This window comes from Enoplosus armatus, chromosome 18 (genome assembly GCF_043641665.1).
Source record: "Enoplosus armatus isolate fEnoArm2 chromosome 18, fEnoArm2.hap1, whole genome shotgun sequence".
NCBI lineage: Eukaryota > Metazoa > Chordata > Actinopteri > Centrarchiformes > Enoplosidae > Enoplosus > Enoplosus armatus.
Genome location: NC_092197.1, coordinates 4500091 through 4519184, shown reverse-complemented (window position 1 = coordinate 4519184; position 19094 = coordinate 4500091). Strand labels below are relative to the sequence as shown.

Genomic DNA, 19094 nt, shown 5'->3' with positions numbered 1-19094 from the left:
TTAGAAGCTACAACATTTATTGTAAACTGCTTCCCGCCATTTTCTCCCTCAAACAACACAGCGCAGTGCACACAATGACACGGGAAGGAAGAGGAAGAAGCTTGTTGGGAAAGACAAGTGCCGTTAAGACTCCTGTTGTGAGCTGTGGTTTTCTATGAAAATAATAGATTACAGTAAACATTTTAGAAGATCATTACAGTAATCCGGGTAAATGCTGATGTACTGCGTCCACCCTAAGAGCACCCTCTACTCGAACATCTAAACAAGCTGTTCAGACTACTTCCGATTATTGCCAGACTGCTGCCTAAAGTGGAATATGTTCAGTCTTTACTAAGTGACCTGACAGTTCAGGTGGAGGCTCTCTGGCCTCTTTGTACCTCTGCATGATGTTTTAAAAACTCTCTTAATTTATACCATTTTTAGATCTCTATTAAAAGGCATACATTTGTATTTAACTTAATATGATACTTGTTTGGCCATGTTTGTATCTACTACCTGAGGTGCTGGTAACAAAAACTACAAAATGTATGGTCACATTTATTGTATGTTTGTCTAGAACATAGACAGAATCCTTTTGTTTACGGTGGTTTTGGCCTTTTTTTGTCATTTCACTTTTCATGTCATGTTTACTATGTGCCGCTCCGTTGCCGTGAACAAAGCAGCTTCCCTGTTAGATACATGCTTAATGTCTTCCAGGTCCGTGTTCATGAACACTTATGAATAGACTTAATTCAACCAGCCATAAATTAGTCTGATTACATTAACAATGAGTTGACTTCATGGTTCACTGTTAGGATCACTCAACCCAAGCTCTTCACAATAAGCCCAGTTTTTCTTAGTGCCCTTTCTTTAACACATCTCTGAACCATCAGGATATCAGCAGGGGTCTGTGTTGCTGGTTTCAGGGGGAAATAGCTAGCTTAGTTATATGGTGTATTTTACAAGTAAGCAAAGGACAAAAGTCCAAAAATAATCTGGTGTCATATTACGTTTATTTATATCACATTTTACACAGTAATCACCCCATTTTATTTTCCTTTGAGGGTCATTCTGTTAGAAAAACTGTGTTGCCAAGTGCAGCATCAGCGATCTTCTCAGCGGTCCCGTCATTTGAAGCCCATTGCTTGTTGTGTTCTTTGTTGTCATCAACACTCCTCATGTAAATTCAGAGTTACCAGGCAGAGTCTGTAGAAAAGGTCAAGAGTCTTATACCAGCAGGACTGCATTAATGCAGCCATCGTTCTCTGGGTTATTCGTCACCTGGGCATATTTACCTGGCAAGTAAAAGAAATATTTTAGTTACAACATGATCACATACCACATTAAAAATGTTTTGCAGACCTTAGAATTGATCACAACATGATTCTATTCCTTCAACACCTTTATTTTGATGTTATTTCCAACATCTGGGGGTCGTGCACATGTATGTGCACATTTTACCCAGTTACAGATAACATTTACTAGGTTTCTACGGCAATATCTTGCCGAATTAACCCTTTAAAATGGAAGCTGGATTTATTGTTTACAGATGTTTCTGAATTGTTTCTAAAAGAAGTTAATAGACACATTACTGCCGAGCATGTTAATACAATGAGCAATGGATTTATGGATTCACACAAAATTGAGCACTCACCCCAGATAACCTTTCCTCCTTGTGTGACCAAGCCCAGCTCGCTGACATTGACCTCTACGACTGTTCCCTTTGTGATGACTCCCAGAGAAGTGTAAAGGGGTGAGGAGGGGTTCTTCTTCACTCCGAGGATGGGAAGGCAGAATGTAGCCTTCAGCTCTGGATGTGTGACATGAGCCTTCTTAAAACGCAAACCCTGAAGTAGAGTAAAGAGAGGGAGGTCATTTAGGAGTCAGGCACTTCATTTAAAACAGAAATGCACAATTCAACTTCAATATGAATCCTGACTGCACGAGAAGAAACAGCGTTACAGATCAGTGTAGAATGTAACACGACATATAAAACATTTCAACTGAAACTATACTGCGATCTTACCATGGGTCTGATGAAACGCTCATATTTTGGAGGTTTGCGGGTGAAGCCGTCGCCGACAAAGCAAACTTTGGTGACCATTCTCTTCCAGGCTTTCTTTTGTCTCTTTCCAGTTTTGATGACTTTAAGCACTTCGGTCTCTCCTTGGGCACGCACCTTTGGCAAGGGAACCTCCCATTTGCCCTGCAGAAAACATTACACATTTGTGTTTAGAAACCAATGACATTATTTCCACACATTTATATCACTACCATAAAATGAACGAGTGAAAGATATGTTTTGCATAAAAGCAGGAAATCTTTACTGTGGCATGTTACTAGACAACCACAGACAAGCAGATTTCAGCTGGTACTTACAGCCTTCTCTTTCCTCTTCTGTTTGATCATGTTGGAGAGGACCTTAGCACGGGACTGTCCCTCTCTGTCCAACAGGTAGGCTGGCACTGCTCCCTCTGGGGTCTTATCGTCGTTCTTCTGCTTGGTCTTCCTCTGTTCATGCATTTTGATGCTGCAAAGATACAAATCAGAATTGTTTGGCTGTTAATTGAGCCTAGTTTTCATGGTTTGCTAAAACAGCCAGCATTTATAAAAACAACCCCAGGTTTTCTCTGTCTATACTCACGTCTTCTTCATCTGGATCTTCTCTGCATGTCTCTGTTTGTGGTACAGTTTGGCCTTCAAACCAATCAGCTTCCTTGCTTTGTGGGACCTCTCATGGGCCTCACGGCTCTCCTTCTTCCTTTTCTTTTCATGGTGGTCCAGACGGTAGCCATGCCGCTTCCGGTGTAACTCAATGTGCTCGTTCTGGGGCTATAAGGGAAAAGGCAAATAATAATAGATTCAATTCAACTTCATTATGAAGTCTGATAAATGCACAGGTTTGATTTGGTGCAGAAATCTACAGTTTCCAATTTTCCAATTACCCCACAGGATGCTGCATACAGTGTAGACACTCCAATACGTCCTAACAGCCTGCTTAATGGTGGACGTCCAACGAGTTGCTCTGTATTTGCAAATTTTACATTCAACCTCTGGATAGATTATGTAACAAACAGGACTCCTACAGTGGCCCTTATATGTTGCATTGATTTTTAGAAGTTTTCATGATTTAAACTGGCATATTCCCACTAACTAAAAATAGAGCTAGATAAGTGGATAAGTTATGAATTTGACAACTTATCTACAACGTATAGTTAATTAATAGCAAGCAATTTCGACTCTAAGAAACCATGCAATGGAGGATTACTTAAGAATGAAACTAATTGCAGCCCTAAATCTATCCATTCCTCGTTTATTCGTGTGGAACACGGATGCCAGTAGCTCGTACAAAACAACTGAGCTAGATCATCACTGGTCGAGCAAGTAAATTTAAATCTCATAATTAAAGGGAAAACCTAGCGACATATCAATCCATAACTAACTGACTGGGCACACCAATGACATCTACACCGTTCAGACGTATAGGACTGAGGAGCACACCATATGGGTGGCAAACAAGTAAACTAAAAAGTAAAGTAAAGTTTCTCAAATATATTTCATGCTCATACACCTATTATTTCAACTGCATCTTAGTAAGTGGAGGTCAACTGATTTCAATATTAACACTGTACACAACACCAGACCAGAGCAGCACGTCACCCCGCCACATGTGAACTAAAGCTAATGCTAGCACAATATGCTAACCTGTTAAACCGCCTGATAAAAGTAAAATAATACAATTAAAAACGGCTGCCTTCTTACCATTTTGTGTGCAAGGACTTAAGTGTTACAGTGAATACGTCGCAGGTGGTATCAGTTGGTAAAAACGCAGAATATTTGGAGTTTTTTGCTTGAGGCTGGGGTCGTTTCGATGTTGTTTTCCCCGTAGCCGATATTTAGAGGAAGTACGTCATCCTGACGTGACGGTTTGTCCGTTGGTTTAATATGAACGGCTTCGGCTTAGCAAAAGTTTACTGTGACACTGAACCGTATTAAAGACAAAATACGATGTTTTTTAAATAGATATTGTGTAAAGAAGTGATGAAAAACTTTATGTACGTTTATCAAACACTTTTATAATCGTTGATATTGACGGGACCAATTTTGTTTTCGTGCCCGGAAATATAAACCACACACGCTTGTTTCTAGGGATGTATTTTGGAGCTGTGCCTTATGAAAGCGTGACATTTGCCAGCTGTATAGCTAGATTATGTTGTTTTGTAGGACATTGTAATGCTTTAGTCTGGGATGAATTTAGCGTTTATCTGCTGGTTATAGCTACACGTCTCCTTTATATTGTTATGGTGTAGCCGTAACAAGTTGGCTGACATTGACAAAATCTCAGAATGATTCTGAGGAAAAAGCTTGGAAGATAAACAGATATTAAAGATGCGGGTTAGAGCCTTTCCGACATTTAGCACGATGATTTGGGTAAGATATAATTTGCAGGCAGTGACACCTTATGTTGATATCATGTTAACTGTAAAACAGAGTCGTTGTCATTCACAGGGAAGGTATTTATTAACTGCTGGGCTCCAGTGCTGCAGATGTAGAGTGAGCCGTCATGTAAAAAGACATTACAGCTTTCTTCCAGGTACGTTGTTTTCAGAACTAGATCCGTTATGATTAACCAATGCTGACTAACATGCCTTAATTCGTTGACTAATTGATTGGTCAAGCAACAGAAAACTACTTATTTATTTATGTATTTCATACTATTTCAAAATTACTGGGGTTAGTCATTTATCAAGTAAAAAAAAAAGAGTTTTACAGTTTTATGGATTTTCCTCACTTCTTCATTATAAATCATATATGTTGTTGACAAAACAAACAAAACACTCACCACCGCAGGGTCCATTTATTAGCTGAGCTTCTGATCATATCACATGATCTTCATCAGCAGATGGAGGTTGACCCGTTGTCATGGAAATGTAGAGTTTCAAATTTCCCCCTTTTCTGCTGAGCACTTATGAGAAGTTCAATCTGAAGAAGAACATGTCAGTCATCAGAAGAGCATCCGCTAATGAAGATCATGTGATATGGTTGAAAGCTCCAGAACAGCTACCAAATGGAATTTCTTTTGGAAATGGGAATGAAGTTCGAAACTCAACATATGCTTTTTGGGGATGTTTGAACTACACAGGCAGTTTTGAAAATTCACTTTGGGCTTTTCTGAACAAGTCAGTCATAGAAACTTACATACAGCACCACTGATTCAGTCAGACCATCATTATTGTACCTCATGTTCTCTGTCATAGATGATGTCAAATCCTTGCGGGCTGTGGTCAACCCTGATATATCCAAGTAAGTAATTGCATGCTGCAGTCAGTGCTTTGAAATGTTCTCTGGATCCAGCTGTGCTCTAGGCTCCGTGTTAACTATCTGCAGGATCCGAAACATCGGCATCATGGCCCACATTGACGCAGGAAAGACAACAACCACGGAAAGGATGCTTTATTACTCTGGCTATACGAGAGCACTAGGAGGTGTGTAAAAACCAAGATGTAATTCTGTATTACCTGTTTGTTTCTGTCTCCTTCATTTATTCCTGTTACTCCGTTGCTTTCAGATGTGGACGACGGGGATACAGTCACAGATTTTATGGCTCAAGAGAGGGAGCGTGGCATCACCATACAATCGGCGGCGGTCACGTTTGATTGGAGAAGTCATAGAATAAATCTTATAGACACCCCAGGTAGAAATAGCATCCCTGTGAGAATAAAACATTCCAATGGAAATGAGAAGGAGCAGCCACTCACGTCTGTCTGTCTATGTGTGTGTGTGTGTGTGTGTGTGTGTGTGTGTGTGTGTGTGTGTGTGTGTGTGTGTGTGTGCGTGTGTGTGATTACAGGACATGTTGACTTCACTCTTGAGGTAGAGCGGGCACTTCGTGTTCTTGATGGGGCTGTTGCAGTCTTTGATGCTTCTGCCGGTGTTGAGGTTAGCCCACTGCTTTCTGTCTGCTTCTTTCTTAATTTAAACATTTGTTGTGTTACATAACAGGTTACACTCTGAACACAGTGTACACACATCTGTCACATCTGTTGCCTTGAAAACACCGACAGGCTCAGACTCTGACCGTGTGGAGACAAGCAGAGAAGCACCATGTTCCCTGTGTTTGTTTCCTGAATAAGATGGATAAGCCTGCAGCAAAGTGAGTGACCAAACAGTCCGGCCATATATGAGTTTATTTTTCGTATTTTTTCTAAAATTAACTGGAAATTAACTTCTTTCTCTCAGCCTAAGTTTCTCCATTGAGAGCATAAGACAGAAGTTGAAAGCCAACCCAGTCCTCCTGCAGGTAGGCCTTTAGAAAAACAGCAAGAATGAGAGAAAATGTGACTCTCTTGATGAAACTATAAACCTTACAACACTTTGTAATGACTGAAATAAGTACTGAAGTTGCATTTAAGTAGCCATTACTGTCCATGACCTGTCTATATTATAGTTTATTCATTTTATCAGTACCGCACACCTGCCTACCACAGTATTATATTTTATTTGATTGTATTATATTTATTTTATATGTTTTCTTTTCCTATATTTTAACTTCTGCACTATTTTATGTCTTAGATATTCTTTTTTCCTTGCATGATTTTCTTTTTATACATATTGTTTGAGCATTGGAGCAAGCCTGAGAATTAATTAAGCATTTTATTGCTTATGACTGCCTCACTGTAATTCTTGCGCATAAAACAACTTGAACTTGTACTGATAAAAACACAGGTGCATAAAGCTGATAAGTGGTTTACAGCACAAGTTGCAAAAAGCATTATAATTAATAATAAGTCAAATGAGTCAAAACATTTTTATTACTGTATAATTTGTAATGACTCACTCGTAAAACTAACTATACAAAGAAAGAATACCTAAATCCTGACGGGAGTACTGTTTGTCACCGTGTCATTTAGTTGTCTCATGGAGAGCCATCCTGTTTCACAGGTTCCTGTCGGCAGTGGAAAAAACTTCTCAGGAGTGGTTGACTTGTTAACCAATCAGAAGCTGATATGGAAGCTGCGATCTATGGGAGATGACGGACGGATGTTTGAAAGCAAACCTCTTGACGAGTCTGATGAGCCAGAACTCCTGCAGGAGGTCAATGAGGCCAGAACAGCTTTAATTGAGCAGGTACATGTCATAACATTTACAGCAATGTTGACAGATTCCAGATTTCTTCTCCAGTTTATATTTCTGTTCTCAATCACAGGTTGCTGATCTGGATGATCAGTTTGCTGAACTGCTGCTGACTGATTTTATTGACAATTTTGATGCCGTTCCCTCCATCAAAGTAAGTGTTGTATTGCATTGTACCACAATATTCGCCTATGAAGTAGAACAGTTCCGTGTGAATACAGAGTAAACAGTGTTTCTATGTCCCCAGCTACAGGAGGCTGTGCGGCGGGTGACTCTGGCCCGTAAAGGCGTCCCAGTACTCTGTGGGAGCTCTTTGAGGAACAAAGGTGTTCAGCCTCTTTTAGACGCCATCACTGCCTACCTGCCTGCCCCCAATGAACGGCACCATGACCTGGTGTGAGTGAATTCTTTAACCTATAACCGACTCAGGCCAGAACTGTTATGACGCTGATTTAAAGGATGACTCCAGCATGATTGGAGCTTTTGTCATAGCTTTTATCATATTATACGTTGCCTTTTTGTTCTTTGTGTTTTGTTTGACAAAATAAGTATTGAAACAACCACAGCTTTGAGGCACTCCTAGTTGGGAAGAGGGTGATTATCCTAAGCTGCAATTTGGTAAAGTCAGGCTTTATTTTCTGCTTCAATTTAATTTTATGGACTGTTAAAAAGAAAATAATCTTTCTTTGTCTATTCACTGGGTTGGGATTGAATTTAGCCACAGAGAATGTCAGCCATTGTTAAGAAGGTTTATTTTGGAGAGGAAAATGCACAAAGAAGAAGTGAGTAGAGATTAAGACACACGTCTGTCTCATTTCCACTATTGTGTTTTTGAATATTTAAATGATGACTGTAAGTAAAGTTTATAGGCTGAAGTTTGTGATCTTTAATACAACTTTGTTAAATGTGATTACCTGCCTCTCATATACTGAATCAATTTGAGGTCTGTGGAGTAGTTTTCCATGTCACATGGAGATGAATTGGTCTGAATGAAGCTTAGAAGTTGTGCAAAACCGATTTGCAAATATATTCTATTGCTATGCACAAGTAGATTGTCACAATTAATGAGCAAAAATTCAAATCATGTCCTTCAATGAATATTCCATGCTATTGTGAAAATATGTTTCTATGTACAGTTGTTCATTGTTGTCAGACCATAAGCTCTGTTCATCCTTCATCATCCTGCAGGAGGTGGTACAAGGACGACTTATGTGCTCTGGCCTTCAAGGTTCTCCACGACAAGCAGCGAGGTCCTCTGGTCTTTCTTAGGATTTACTCTGGTACTCTGAAAGCACAGACTGCTGTCCACAACATCAACAGGAACAGCATGTACGTGCCCTGATCTCTGACCTCTGACTTACCAATCAATTTTGACCCAAACCATTATCATGATATGCCAAAACCTTTTTTGTATCATGTTGTGTGTAGTGAGAGGATGAGCCGGCTGCTGGTGCCGTTTGCTGATCAGCATGTAGAAATCCCCTCGATGACGGCGGGAAACATCGCTCTGACTGTAGGACTGAAGCAGGTAGAGCATCATACATCATATTCCATATTTACTATTTTAAAGATGTTCCCCTCAAAAAGGGATATTTATGTTTTTCACTTTCACTGAAGACAGTCACAGGGGACACCATCGTTTCATCTAAGGCTTCAGCAGCAGCTGCAGCCCGCAGAGCCCAAAATGATGGTGGGGCGGGAAAGAAGCATGGGGAACATGCCAACGTGGTCCTTTCAGGGGTGGAGGTCCCTGACCCCGTCTTCTTCTGCACCATAGAACCGCCCACCATGGCCAAACAGGCTGGTCAGTGACAGTAATTCTAGCTTTGCTACACATGCTCAAGTTAACTTATTGTCACTCACACATTGTATTTTTTTTCACCTGAAAGATCTTGAGAATGCACTCAACTGTCTCCAGAGAGAAGACCCCAGTCTTAAGGTCAGGGTTGACTCTGACTCTGGCCAGGTAATACCATAATTTGATTAGCCAGGACTTTTAGTCAGAGCATCTGCCACAATGAGTCAAACACGTCTGTCGCTCTCCATCCTCAGACCATTTTGTGTGGGATGGGAGAGCTGCACATCGACATCATCCATGATCGAATCAGAAGAGAGTATGGCATCGAGACTCACCTTGGACCACTACAGGTGGCTTACAGGGAGACTATTCTCCATGACGTCTCTACTACAGGTACAACACACATTTCTTAATCTGTGCATTAGGTGATGGCTGGGAAAGAAATAATTCTTGTACTTGTCCCAATTTTTGTTCCTGTGTGAATTTTCCTGCTTATCTTATGATGTAGACCTGCTGGACCGTACTGTTGGGGAGAGACGGCATGTTGCGACAGTGGAGCTGGCCGTCAGACCTGTGGACATCTTCTCTGCGGGTGGTTCATGCGAATTAGCTTTCACAGAAGAATTGGGGGGGCAGTTATCACAAGAAATGAAAGAGGCAGTGGAGAACGGAGTACACAGCTCATATCTTCAAGGTTTCGTTGAAACAAAACTTATTTCTTCTCTTGCAAACATGTCCTGTCTTTATTGCCAGATTGTGTTATTGAAGAAGTTAACTGGGCCCTCTGCAGTGTAATTAGTTTTCAATGCCTGCTTCCACCTGTAGGTCCATTGCTAGGTTATCCTTTGCTGGGTGTATCTACACTGATCCAAGGTGTCAACATGGAACCAGGAACGTCTCCTGCCATGGTATCCGCCTGTGTGTCCCGCTGCATGCATAAGGTAAACCACTGTGGCTTCCTATGTCCTAACTGTAAACCACAGGATCATTTAAAAAGATGAGCCACAGTTGTGTTTCCTTGGACGCAGGCCCTGAATCTTGCAGGAGGTCAGGTCCTGGAGCCAGTGATGTCACTGGAGGTGACTGTCGGGGAGGAACACCTTAGCACTGTGCTGGGGGACTTGGCCCAAAGACGAGGGACCGTCCGAGATATCCAGAGTCGTCACGACAACAAGGTGCTGCTAGCAACTGTGCCCCTGGCTGAGATGATGGTGAGATCACGTCCAAAACCATTTGGTCTGCAGTTTTTGGTTTATGGGTCACCCTGACAATTATTTACTATTCATACTGGTTTTCCTTCTAAAGGGCTATTCCACCATCCTGCGAACACTGACATCCGGCAACGCCACCTTCTCCCTGGAACTGGACACCTACGACGCCATGAACCCCCAGGACCAGAACACCCTCCTTAAAAGAATGGCTGGTCTGCTGTGATCTGTTGTTCTCAACACTGAAACTGTTCAGCAATGGGACCACTGGCCTTCTGAGACAGAGGAACAGCTAATACCCAAACTGACTTTTCCAGGACTTCAACGTCAGACTTGACTACTGACAGTAGCCTGAGTAAAATGCTATTTATAGTGTAAATATTAACCGAAGGACCATACAAATAACTCAATAAGTCATACCCTTTTTTATATATGAAACACCCGACTAGCATCTAAAATGTCAACATTTTATTCACAATCAATTATACAAACATTCATAAAAAACAGAGTGCATTCATAAATTCAAGATGTTTATGACATTAGATGTGATTGACAGTTCTGTGGTGGAGCAGATTTAAAAAGGATGATGTGTCTCAAGAGCAGTACAGCGACATCTCTACAAAGACATCTTAGCATTTGATTTCTCAGTTTAAAATACAAGCATTGAGCTGATAGTTTATGGATTGGCTTCCTTTTCCCTTTTCTGTTCCCATGGCCAACCTTTCAGATACCTCTGTATTCACGGGGACAGTAGCTGGAAAACAACGGCTCAGCTGGGATCCCGCGCCTTAGATCGGAAAAGATGGTTGAGAAGATGAATGTTTCATACAGTGTGTTTTACATTAAATTAGGAGCCTTTCTAACAAGAGTGTGTTAATTATAGTATATTATATTATCAGTGGTTCCCAACCTATTTCATCATTGTACATACACTGATGAACCCCCCCAAAAGTTGTTTGTCCGTATTATGATTTTCTGAATTTCACTATCATACATACGTTTTTATTAGTCCAAGTAGCCTGGCTTTATCATAAATAAATAAACTTTAAAACGCTTATTTAAAAAAAAACCAAAACTAAAAAAAAAAAACTTAAATTCAGTTGTCTTCTTCAAAGAAATTAATTAAAGTGCATGTATATTATACTTTATATATAAAAATTCTTACACCCTTAAAATCACGAGGGCTCGTGGAGCTTTAGCGACCCCTGATGGGGATTCTAGTTGGAAACCTCTGGTATAGATAAAATAGCATTTGGACACGGTTACTGAGGTAGATGCAAGTAAAAAGTTTAAACAGACTTCAGATACTTACTCCACCATACGACAGCGGTGCACAGACAGTCTGTTGAAGGCATCGTTGATGTCCGTCACATCCTTGGCGCTCCACAGCCGCTCTGCCACAGCACTGGCACGAGGCCTGCGAGAGGCCGAAGAGAAGAAAAGAATAATAAAAATAAAAATAAAAAATCTGTCTACAGTCATGTGATGTGTCAAGGTTCACAACACATTTATTTTCTAATGAGTTTGAGTTTGAGGAATCACATGAGCCATACCAGAGTCTGGGCGTCAGGTTGGTGGCGTCCACATACTCTCCCCACAAACAGGCTTCTCCACCAATCACAAGCTTCTTTTGTTCTTCAGTTCCTGTTTTAAAATGTAATATTTGATGAGATCAGGCTCCACTGGACTCGAGCGATAAATGAAAGAACACTTTTCATTTAACTGTATTACAATTATATAGTAATTTTCTCCCCTCTGACAGTGAAATATTAAGATATTTTCCCCTCTGTTCATTCGACAGGCTTACACATATTTGCACAGGAGTGACAAACAACTTCCTGACATGACACTGTGTCAAGAGTCAACAATACTGCTAATAAAATCTCAGTCAGTCAGACCAACAACAGAACAATAAAACAGAATCATAAGAGCGAGGCAAAGTCCCAACAAACCCTTGAAATCCTGCGGGTCGGCCTTGTAATGGCCCTGCCAGTCCTGGCCGTAGGAGATACGGTTCAGGTACCAGGGAGTGGACAGCAGGGTCTGGTACCCTGATGATGTAACTTTTTCCATCTCATTCTGGTATTGCTGCTGGTTTCCTTTCCAAACGTGGATAAGTGTGTCTGGTTTCAGCTACACAGCACACATACACACAAATATCAGTATCAGCAAGATAAGAAAAAGAAATAATGGGGAGGGGGGGGCGAAGACGAAAATGTCCGAGCCTTCTATTATTTCAAGTCCATTTAAGACATTGATGCGTCTTGTGTTTTTACTTCGGCTTATATTCATTTTGAACTATCTGCGAGGTCACATAATCTGCATGGTAACGTTTTAAGGAAGTGTCTGGAAATCAGAAAAAGGTTCAGTCCAACTTTCGTCTTGGTCCAGGTTTATGGAGGAGCAAACCTGACTTATTTTCCCCTGGCTGGGGGATTTGAACCCAGGACACCGAAGACAAGGTGTGTACCTTCTTGCTATGCCACATTGTTTAGGCATTATTTACTTCTCATTTCATTAGAGTATTTAGTTTATCATTTCAAATACACCAGGATTGGTCCTCCACAGCGGTGAACTACATCAATCCACTAAAGAAACAACTTCTGAATCCACCAACCGCACTGCCTCATCTTCACTTCAGGTCTGTCTCTGACTCTCTCTCTCTCTCCTTGTCACAACTGTGCAGTTTTCAAGCGTAAGCCTGTTGAACAAAATCCAGATTTCTTTTTTGCCTCATTAAAACCAGGCCCAAATCAGAGCTTTCTTCCACCAAATAAATTTATTCCACATAAGACGTCATTTTTATGAAAACTGACCGTTGAAGTTGAGCGGCTCAACCTTGTAGTACTTCTGCCAGTCCTGTGCGTAGCTAATGTAATCTAGGTACCATGGGGCGGAGAGGATGGTGGTGTACCCTGCTGCTGTCACTTTGCCCATCTCCTCATTAGACTCGCCGCCGATCCACACATGCACTACTGTGTCTGCCTTTAGCTGGAATAGTTACAGACCAAGCTACTGTGCTTAGGTTAAATACCACACGAGTTGTTGGTTTTGGTTAAAGGAATAGTTTGACGTTTTGGGGAAGACGTTTATTTGCATTCTAGCTGCGAGTTACATAAGAATTGATACCACTCATGACTGATCGCTAAATATTAAGCTAACATAAGCAGCCTTAAGCACACACACTTTAAAGGGGGATAAACAGCTAGTTTGGCTCTGTCCAAAGAAAACAAAATCTGCCTACCAGCACCTCTAAAGGTCACCGATTAACATTATAATATCTTGTTTGTGTATCAAAACGCACAGATCTTCCTTAACCCACGTAAGTCTCATTCTGATGTTGTCTTGTTTCTGTTTTTATTTTGTATTGTAATGTGATTGTCTTTTTTGTGCTGCAGAACAGGAACCGGCTGTAAAAGTTTAAGTGCAACACATTTTAACATCTGTAATATTAATCCTTTCCTGTATAATAATAATAATAATAATAATAATAATGAAAACATGAAGTGTAACCATGACAAGTTGTGGTTTTATGGGGGTTCATGTGCTGAACAATTTCTTGGCAGGGAGCAGTGACTTCCAGTGTCTCCGCTTGTTGCCCGGCAACTTCACGATGACAAGACTAGCTTAGCTAGCCGGCCGCAGTAACTTTCCCCCTTAAAATCACAACATGTTTAGATAAAACTAAAGAAGTTAATTTCCTTCAGAGGTGCTGGTAGGCAGATTTTTTTTACCTTTGGACAGAGGCTAGCTGTTTCCCCATCTCTTGTCTTTGCGCCAAGCTAACCGGCTGCTGACAGTAGCTTCATATTTAGCATTCAGACATGAGAGTGTATCGATGTTTTCATCCAACCTCCGACAAGAAAGCTAATATAGCTTATTTCCCAAAATGTCAAACTATTCCTTTAATAACAGAAACAAAAACAAAAACACAAATGGCTTAAAATTTTGCCCAAAATCTTGGTCTAGTTAGCATATACAAGTCCTACATTCTTAACGCTAACATGGAAATAACTTTATTTGTATGGCATTACACACTATTTCTCTTTAGTTACCTTAACACCGTTGTCAAAGACCTCCTGCCAGATCATGTAGCCTTTCTTGGTGGTGGTGACGATATCCAAGAGTCTATTGGATCAAAAAAGGAAAAAAGAAATTCAAATTCTTTCCCTTTTGTAGGACAGAGAGAACAACCTACTTTAGTATAAAATGAGCAACACACTTTTGGATATAGAATGATTCCAGTTTGCTGTAGTCTTGTCCGAAGCCTTGCTGGTCCATGAACTTCTGGATGTCTGGGTTGGACTTCCTGCAGGGCAAAAAAATAGCAGCCAATATTAACTGCCGTCTAGTCTTTGATGCTGAGGAGAAGTGTACATCGTGTACACAGTCTCACCAGCAGCTGAAGTCCACCTCATCACCTCCCAGGTGAACGTAGGCATCAGGGAACACAGTGCTGACCTCCTTGAAGAACTGGTTCATGAAGTCATACGTGGTGTTGAGGATGGGGTTCACTGGTCCGAAGGTGCCGGAGGGTTTGGAGCCGGAGTAACAGGTTGTGAGCAGATCTTTCTGGCCTGAGAGGGAAAGACGTGGAGTGGAATTGTTTTAGTCATGCGTTACGGTTTTCAGATACTTCCTTGCCGAGTGCTTTCGTGTAGTTCTTGAAAGAAAAACTCACCTTTGCCCCAAGACTGTGTGTGTCCAGGAGTGTCAAACTCCGGGATAACGCGAATGCCTCTCAGACGGGCAAACTCAATCACCATCTTCACGTCAGCGGGTGTATACACATGTGTGTACGGGTGGTAAGCTCCCTGTGAACAGTTTAATGAACAAGCTCGTCTGGTGGATTGTGACAAACACGACGTCCTAATATGAAAAAACTCGTCTTTGCTGAGATTTAACACCAACAACCAGACTTACTGACCTGCTGGCTCAGCTGTGGGAACGTTCGGCTCAGGTAGGGGAAGGAAGGATCATCCACGATGTGCCAGTGGAAAACATTAAATTTGTTCATCGCCATTGTTTCCTGTATGGATGAACAAAAGGGAAAAGTTTATTTAAACAGTAAATTAAAAATGAGAAAACAAAATAAGATGATCTTACAGGCGTACCAGATTAGCCAAGATGACTTTAATGGGCAGGAAATGCCGAGAGCTGTCCAGTAAGATGCCTCTATGTGCAAATCTGGGGAAGTCACTGATTGTTGATGAATTGATGCTTTTCTGAAAAGACAAAGTTAAAATCAGCCTGAACCATTCAACAAAAATGTCCTCATTTGAAACAATCATATTGTCTTTCACTTACAGCTCCATATTCATCTTCATACATCAACTGGCTGAAAGTTTCCAGACCTGAAGAACAGTGGAAACAAAGGTTGCAATGCAAAATAAACACTCTTTTTTATGGCACTATGAAATTTGGTTAGTGTCACTTGAACTTGAGCACACCCTAGATATGTGAGCAAAGTTCCCCAGTAATAAACACACACTGTAATTTCATGTGGCAGGGAGTGACGACAAGTGATTATAATTATGTGATCAACAACAGCTTTGATAATTCATTTATCATTTAAAAGAATCGTTTGACATTTTGGGAAATACTCATATACCACTCTCATGTCTGTATGCTAAATATGAAGCTACAGACAGGAGACATTAGCTTAGCTTAAAAAGTAGACACAGGTGAAAAACAGCCTAGTCTTGTTGTCGCCATGAGGTTGCCAGGCATTAAAACCACAACGAGATGTTCTTACACTTATGTTTTTATGATCTTCTAATTGAACTTTTAGCAAGAGAGAAATATTATTCCAGCTCCTTAGATCTGGAGGACTTTCTGCTGTTTCTCTGTTTTCCAATCATTGTAAATTGAATATCTTTCGGTCCTGGACCACTGTTCCAAAAAAACAAGCTTTTGAAAAAGGCATCATCTTGGGCTCTGCAGAATTGTGATATTTGAAATTATAATCTACTGATTACTTGAGAAGGGAAATAATTGTTAGTAATGCAGAGTTTGCTTTGAAATAGTGCAATAACGGGCAAAAAAACAATAACAAATCCTACCATGCAGGGCTCCCCAGACCTTCGGTGCTTTCAGGACAGCATATGGCTGATCCACTGACAGTTCATCTGTGGACACAAATAGTTGCATTGTCAGTGTTGTTACAGGTGGTTATCATGGTACTAAAGTCAGGGTCTTAAGCACTCTGGGGGGGGGGGGGTAATCCTGGTATCTACTGTCCAGGTAATCTCAAAATCCTTTTCTTAAGTAAAAGTACCAATAAAAGAATATGAAAATACTCTGTTACAAACAGAGTACAGTTTACAGTTTGGTAGTTTAGTTGAGCGTTAACCAAGTTGGGCAGTTTAATCTTTAGCAGTGCATCATATTTTATAAGCTCACCGTGTGTTTTTGTCTGTCCAAAAGTTAAATAAATAGAGTGAGTTTAAAAGTACAACATTTCCCTCTGAAGTGTAAAGTAGCATAAACTGGAACCTATCAAGCGTTTACTTGAGTAAATTGTTTTTTTGAAAGCACCAGAATGAATGTCATATATATATATACACATGATGATATGAGGAAGAGAAGAGGCTCACATGACTCGTCAGAAGTCACACTGGGGAAACCGTCACATTCAGAGTCGGGTGATGTGATCCACACCTGCAGCTCTGTCAGCTCAGAGGGGCCCGTTCGCCTGCTTTTGTTCAGCCCCTGCTTTTTAGCACTGCCAAACATGTATTCATAATACCTGTTGAGAGAGACAGCGAAGGGAAACCCTGTTTGTCACGCGGTGACAGGTCCGTGAATGCAGCACGGCTGTTTTGTTTTCTCCGACAGATAAAGAGAAAGTAAACACGGCACGTACCGGGCTGAACATTTATTATCTGAATGAAATATATCTTCTTACCTCCTGTACGCATCCTGCAGGAGGCTGCAGCTCGCGCCAGCTGACGACTCTTTGGCGTCAACAATTTTGAAGCTGGAGCTGATTAGCTTGAATGAAACCTCTGAGATTTGCACTTTCTGCGGCAGAGGCCACAGAGAGCCATATTTTGAAGCCTGAACGACGCGCTCAGCCTCCTCCTCCTCGACCTCATCGATGTAGTTGTGCTGCAGCCCGTGGCAGGAGGCCAGGGCCAGCAGCAGTAGTGTGAACTTCACAGTAGTGACCATGTTGACAGAAGACAGTAGATGGAGTCACAAGACCTGGTGAGCAGACAGCACTATTATGTTGAGTGAGCGGGGCGGGGCTTCTCATGCGGAAGTAAAGTTTGTGCAAAGATTTAAAGGGGAACTACAACCTGCGACCCACATTTCTTCATTGATTATTAGACATGCGAAGTTAAATGCAAAGAAAACAGAAAACAATACATATAAACTTAGCTTCATGTTATTATTTATAACATGCATCATTTCATTCATGTTGAGTAGTTATTTGAGCATATTGTAATTTAGAAATGCTTTTTTATCTTGTGGATAAGTAAGCAAATGAATAAATACATGTTCTACAGTATAATTCCTGCATAAAATGTCACACAAAGGGCTTTACATAAAAGCAAATAATCCTTACATAAATACCATAAATAAGATGAATTTGAATTTGAAAACTCATGGTAAAATATGTGGTAGATAAAAACATTTGAAAGCAATGTTATTAAAGAAATATTTGAAAACTGGGTTTCCGTTAGGGCTGCAACTATTTATCAACTAATTATTTTCATTGTCAATTCATTTGCCAATTGTTTTCACATTAATTTTGTCAACAAATGGTTAAAAAAATCAAATATGATTTGATCTATCAATTGTTACATCAAAAATAAATACATCAATTAAGAAATGTTAGAGCTGATGATAAATTGTTAAAGCAGACAAATGCATCCGAACTGAATCAATCAAAATGCTTTGGTAAAGGAATGATCAAGTTCTCATTTAATAAGTAAAAAATACAATTAACAAGTTACAAAGTTATTTTGTCTTACTGTGCTTTATCAATGCTATTTATCTCAAGAGCATCAAACAAACAAATAAATCAATGACAAACCTTTGGGGAAAATAGGTTTGCACTAAATAATCTTGGTTAATCAACTGTTAAATCAAAAATAACAAACAAGACTATGTAACTTTTGCTGAACAGTGACCTCTGTGGCCCAAGATTCATTTCACTCAGTTACTTTTGTGATGTTAAAACAGTCAAAAAAGCAAATGAGTTAACAGTAGCACAAGTAGAGAAGCCGTTAGCATCATTAACTAACATTAGCCACCATAAAAAATGTTCCAACAGGGAGAATACAAAACAACTCTGTGGCCATTTTTGTCTGGTGAAAATTACCTAATAAATAAAACACCAATAAATCTTGATTTATTGACTGTTAAATAAATGAACTAACCTCGAAATCAGTCAGGTTGTTCATAAGAGGTCTAACAGGGATTCAGACCTGGGGTCTTATTTACACCAAAAATTGAAAATGTTAGTATGTAGCATAACATGCATTTCTTTATCTCTGAATGACTTTTTGGCAAACAAAATGAACATATATTTGTTCATGCCCAGCCCATATAACATTAAATATTTCCTTATTTGGTGAAATACAATGGTTTTTAGTAATTTCTCATATGTCACCTACATCAAATGTGCAGGCTCAGTTTGAGGCAAAGAGGGTTTTAATAAGATCAGAAGAAAAAACATATTTAAAGTTTATTTCGCAGATATTATTGTTATTTTTACATACATACAGCATGGGGTCTGTGAGTCTATTACTCCTTCAGTTCCAGCTCCCAGTCTTCGGCACTATCAGTCCCTGGAACATTTTGTCCACTAGATGTCTCTCTTGTCATGTATATGAAGCATTTGCTGCCATCATGAGTTTTTCTTTCCAACTAAATACACCTCTCTGAAGAACACACACTTGTATTATCCTTCATATGAAGCTGCAGTAATAGTGTAATTTCTGTCTTCATAAAAGCAGTTGATGGGA

General features: G+C 40.2%; 3 protein-coding genes across 4 annotated transcripts; 1 reads left to right on the top strand and 2 right to left on the bottom strand.

Annotated features, from left to right (window-relative positions):
* Positions 1 to 970: 970 nt before the first annotated feature.
* nsa2 (NSA2 ribosome biogenesis homolog (S. cerevisiae)) lies at positions 971 to 3878 on the bottom strand. The gene is made up of 6 exons (XM_070924817.1): positions 3742 to 3878; positions 2624 to 2811; positions 2359 to 2509; positions 2006 to 2185; positions 1634 to 1826; positions 971 to 1274 (listed from the first exon to the last, which is right to left on the bottom strand). Exons 1-6 carry the CDS (start codon positions 3742 to 3744, stop codon positions 1207 to 1209), a joined length of 783 nt encoding a protein of 260 aa, XP_070780918.1. The 5' UTR covers positions 3745 to 3878; the 3' UTR covers positions 971 to 1206.
* Positions 3879 to 4368: 490 nt separating this feature from the next.
* gfm2 (GTP dependent ribosome recycling factor mitochondrial 2) lies at positions 4369 to 11216 on the top strand. The gene is made up of 20 exons (XM_070924112.1): positions 4369 to 4410; positions 4489 to 4573; positions 5238 to 5283; positions 5368 to 5465; positions 5549 to 5674; positions 5831 to 5919; positions 6045 to 6133; positions 6220 to 6280; positions 6922 to 7107; positions 7187 to 7267; positions 7361 to 7509; positions 8302 to 8442; positions 8542 to 8641; positions 8731 to 8917; positions 9003 to 9079; positions 9166 to 9304; positions 9420 to 9605; positions 9737 to 9852; positions 9940 to 10122; positions 10217 to 11216. The coding sequence occupies exons 1-20, from the start codon at positions 4369 to 4371 to the stop codon at positions 10343 to 10345; spliced, it is 2310 nt and encodes a 769-aa protein (XP_070780213.1). The 3' UTR covers positions 10346 to 11216.
* hexb (hexosaminidase B (beta polypeptide)) lies at positions 10573 to 17292 on the bottom strand. Of its 2 annotated transcripts, none has more exons than XM_070924115.1 (14): positions 17027 to 17292; positions 16716 to 16867; positions 16182 to 16247; positions 15427 to 15473; positions 15234 to 15344; positions 15047 to 15148; positions 14801 to 14933; positions 14516 to 14696; positions 14342 to 14428; positions 14175 to 14247; positions 12936 to 13110; positions 11673 to 11763; positions 11432 to 11536; positions 10573 to 10906 (listed from the first exon to the last, which is right to left on the bottom strand). In XM_070924115.1, the coding sequence occupies exons 1-14, from the start codon at positions 17290 to 17292 to the stop codon at positions 10843 to 10845; spliced, it is 1653 nt and encodes a 550-aa protein (XP_070780216.1). In that variant the 3' UTR covers positions 10573 to 10842. The 2 variants fall into 2 exon arrangements, with proteins under 2 accessions (XP_070780216.1, XP_070780214.1); XM_070924113.1 differs by lacking the exon at positions 12936 to 13110 and adding an exon at positions 12072 to 12252.
* Positions 17293 to 19094: the final 1802 nt, after the last annotated feature.

Excerpts from the sequence above, each read along its gene's own strand:
- nsa2 (XM_070924817.1), bottom strand. Across the intron at positions 2,510-2,623 it reads AAGATCCAGATGAAGAAGAC|CATCAAAATGCATGAACAGA; the intron begins GTGAGTATAGAC and ends GTATCTTTGCAG. Across the intron at positions 1,827-2,005 it reads AGCGTTTCATCAGACCCATG|GGTTTGCGTTTTAAGAAGGC; the intron begins GTAAGATCGCAG and ends ACTCTACTTCAG.
- gfm2 (XM_070924112.1), top strand. The coding sequence starts at position 4,369 with ATGCGGGTTAGAGCCTTTCCGACATTTAGCACGATGATTTGG. Across the intron at positions 5,284-5,367 it reads GTCAACCCTGATATATCCAA|GATCCGAAACATCGGCATCA; the intron begins GTAAGTAATTGC and ends AACTATCTGCAG. Across the intron at positions 9,853-9,939 it reads TGTCCCGCTGCATGCATAAG|GCCCTGAATCTTGCAGGAGG; the intron begins GTAAACCACTGT and ends CCTTGGACGCAG.
- hexb (XM_070924113.1), bottom strand. The coding sequence starts at position 17,292 with ATGGTCACTACTGTGAAGTTCACACTACTGCTGCTGGCCCTGGCCTCC. Across the intron at positions 11,537-11,672 it reads AACCTGACGCCCAGACTCTG|GCCTCGTGCCAGTGCTGTGG; the intron begins GTATGGCTCATG and ends GGCCTCTCGCAG. Across the intron at positions 10,907-11,431 it reads CACCGCTGTCGTATGGTGGA|GCGCGGGATCCCAGCTGAGC; the intron begins GTAAGTATCTGA and ends TTCCGATCTAAG.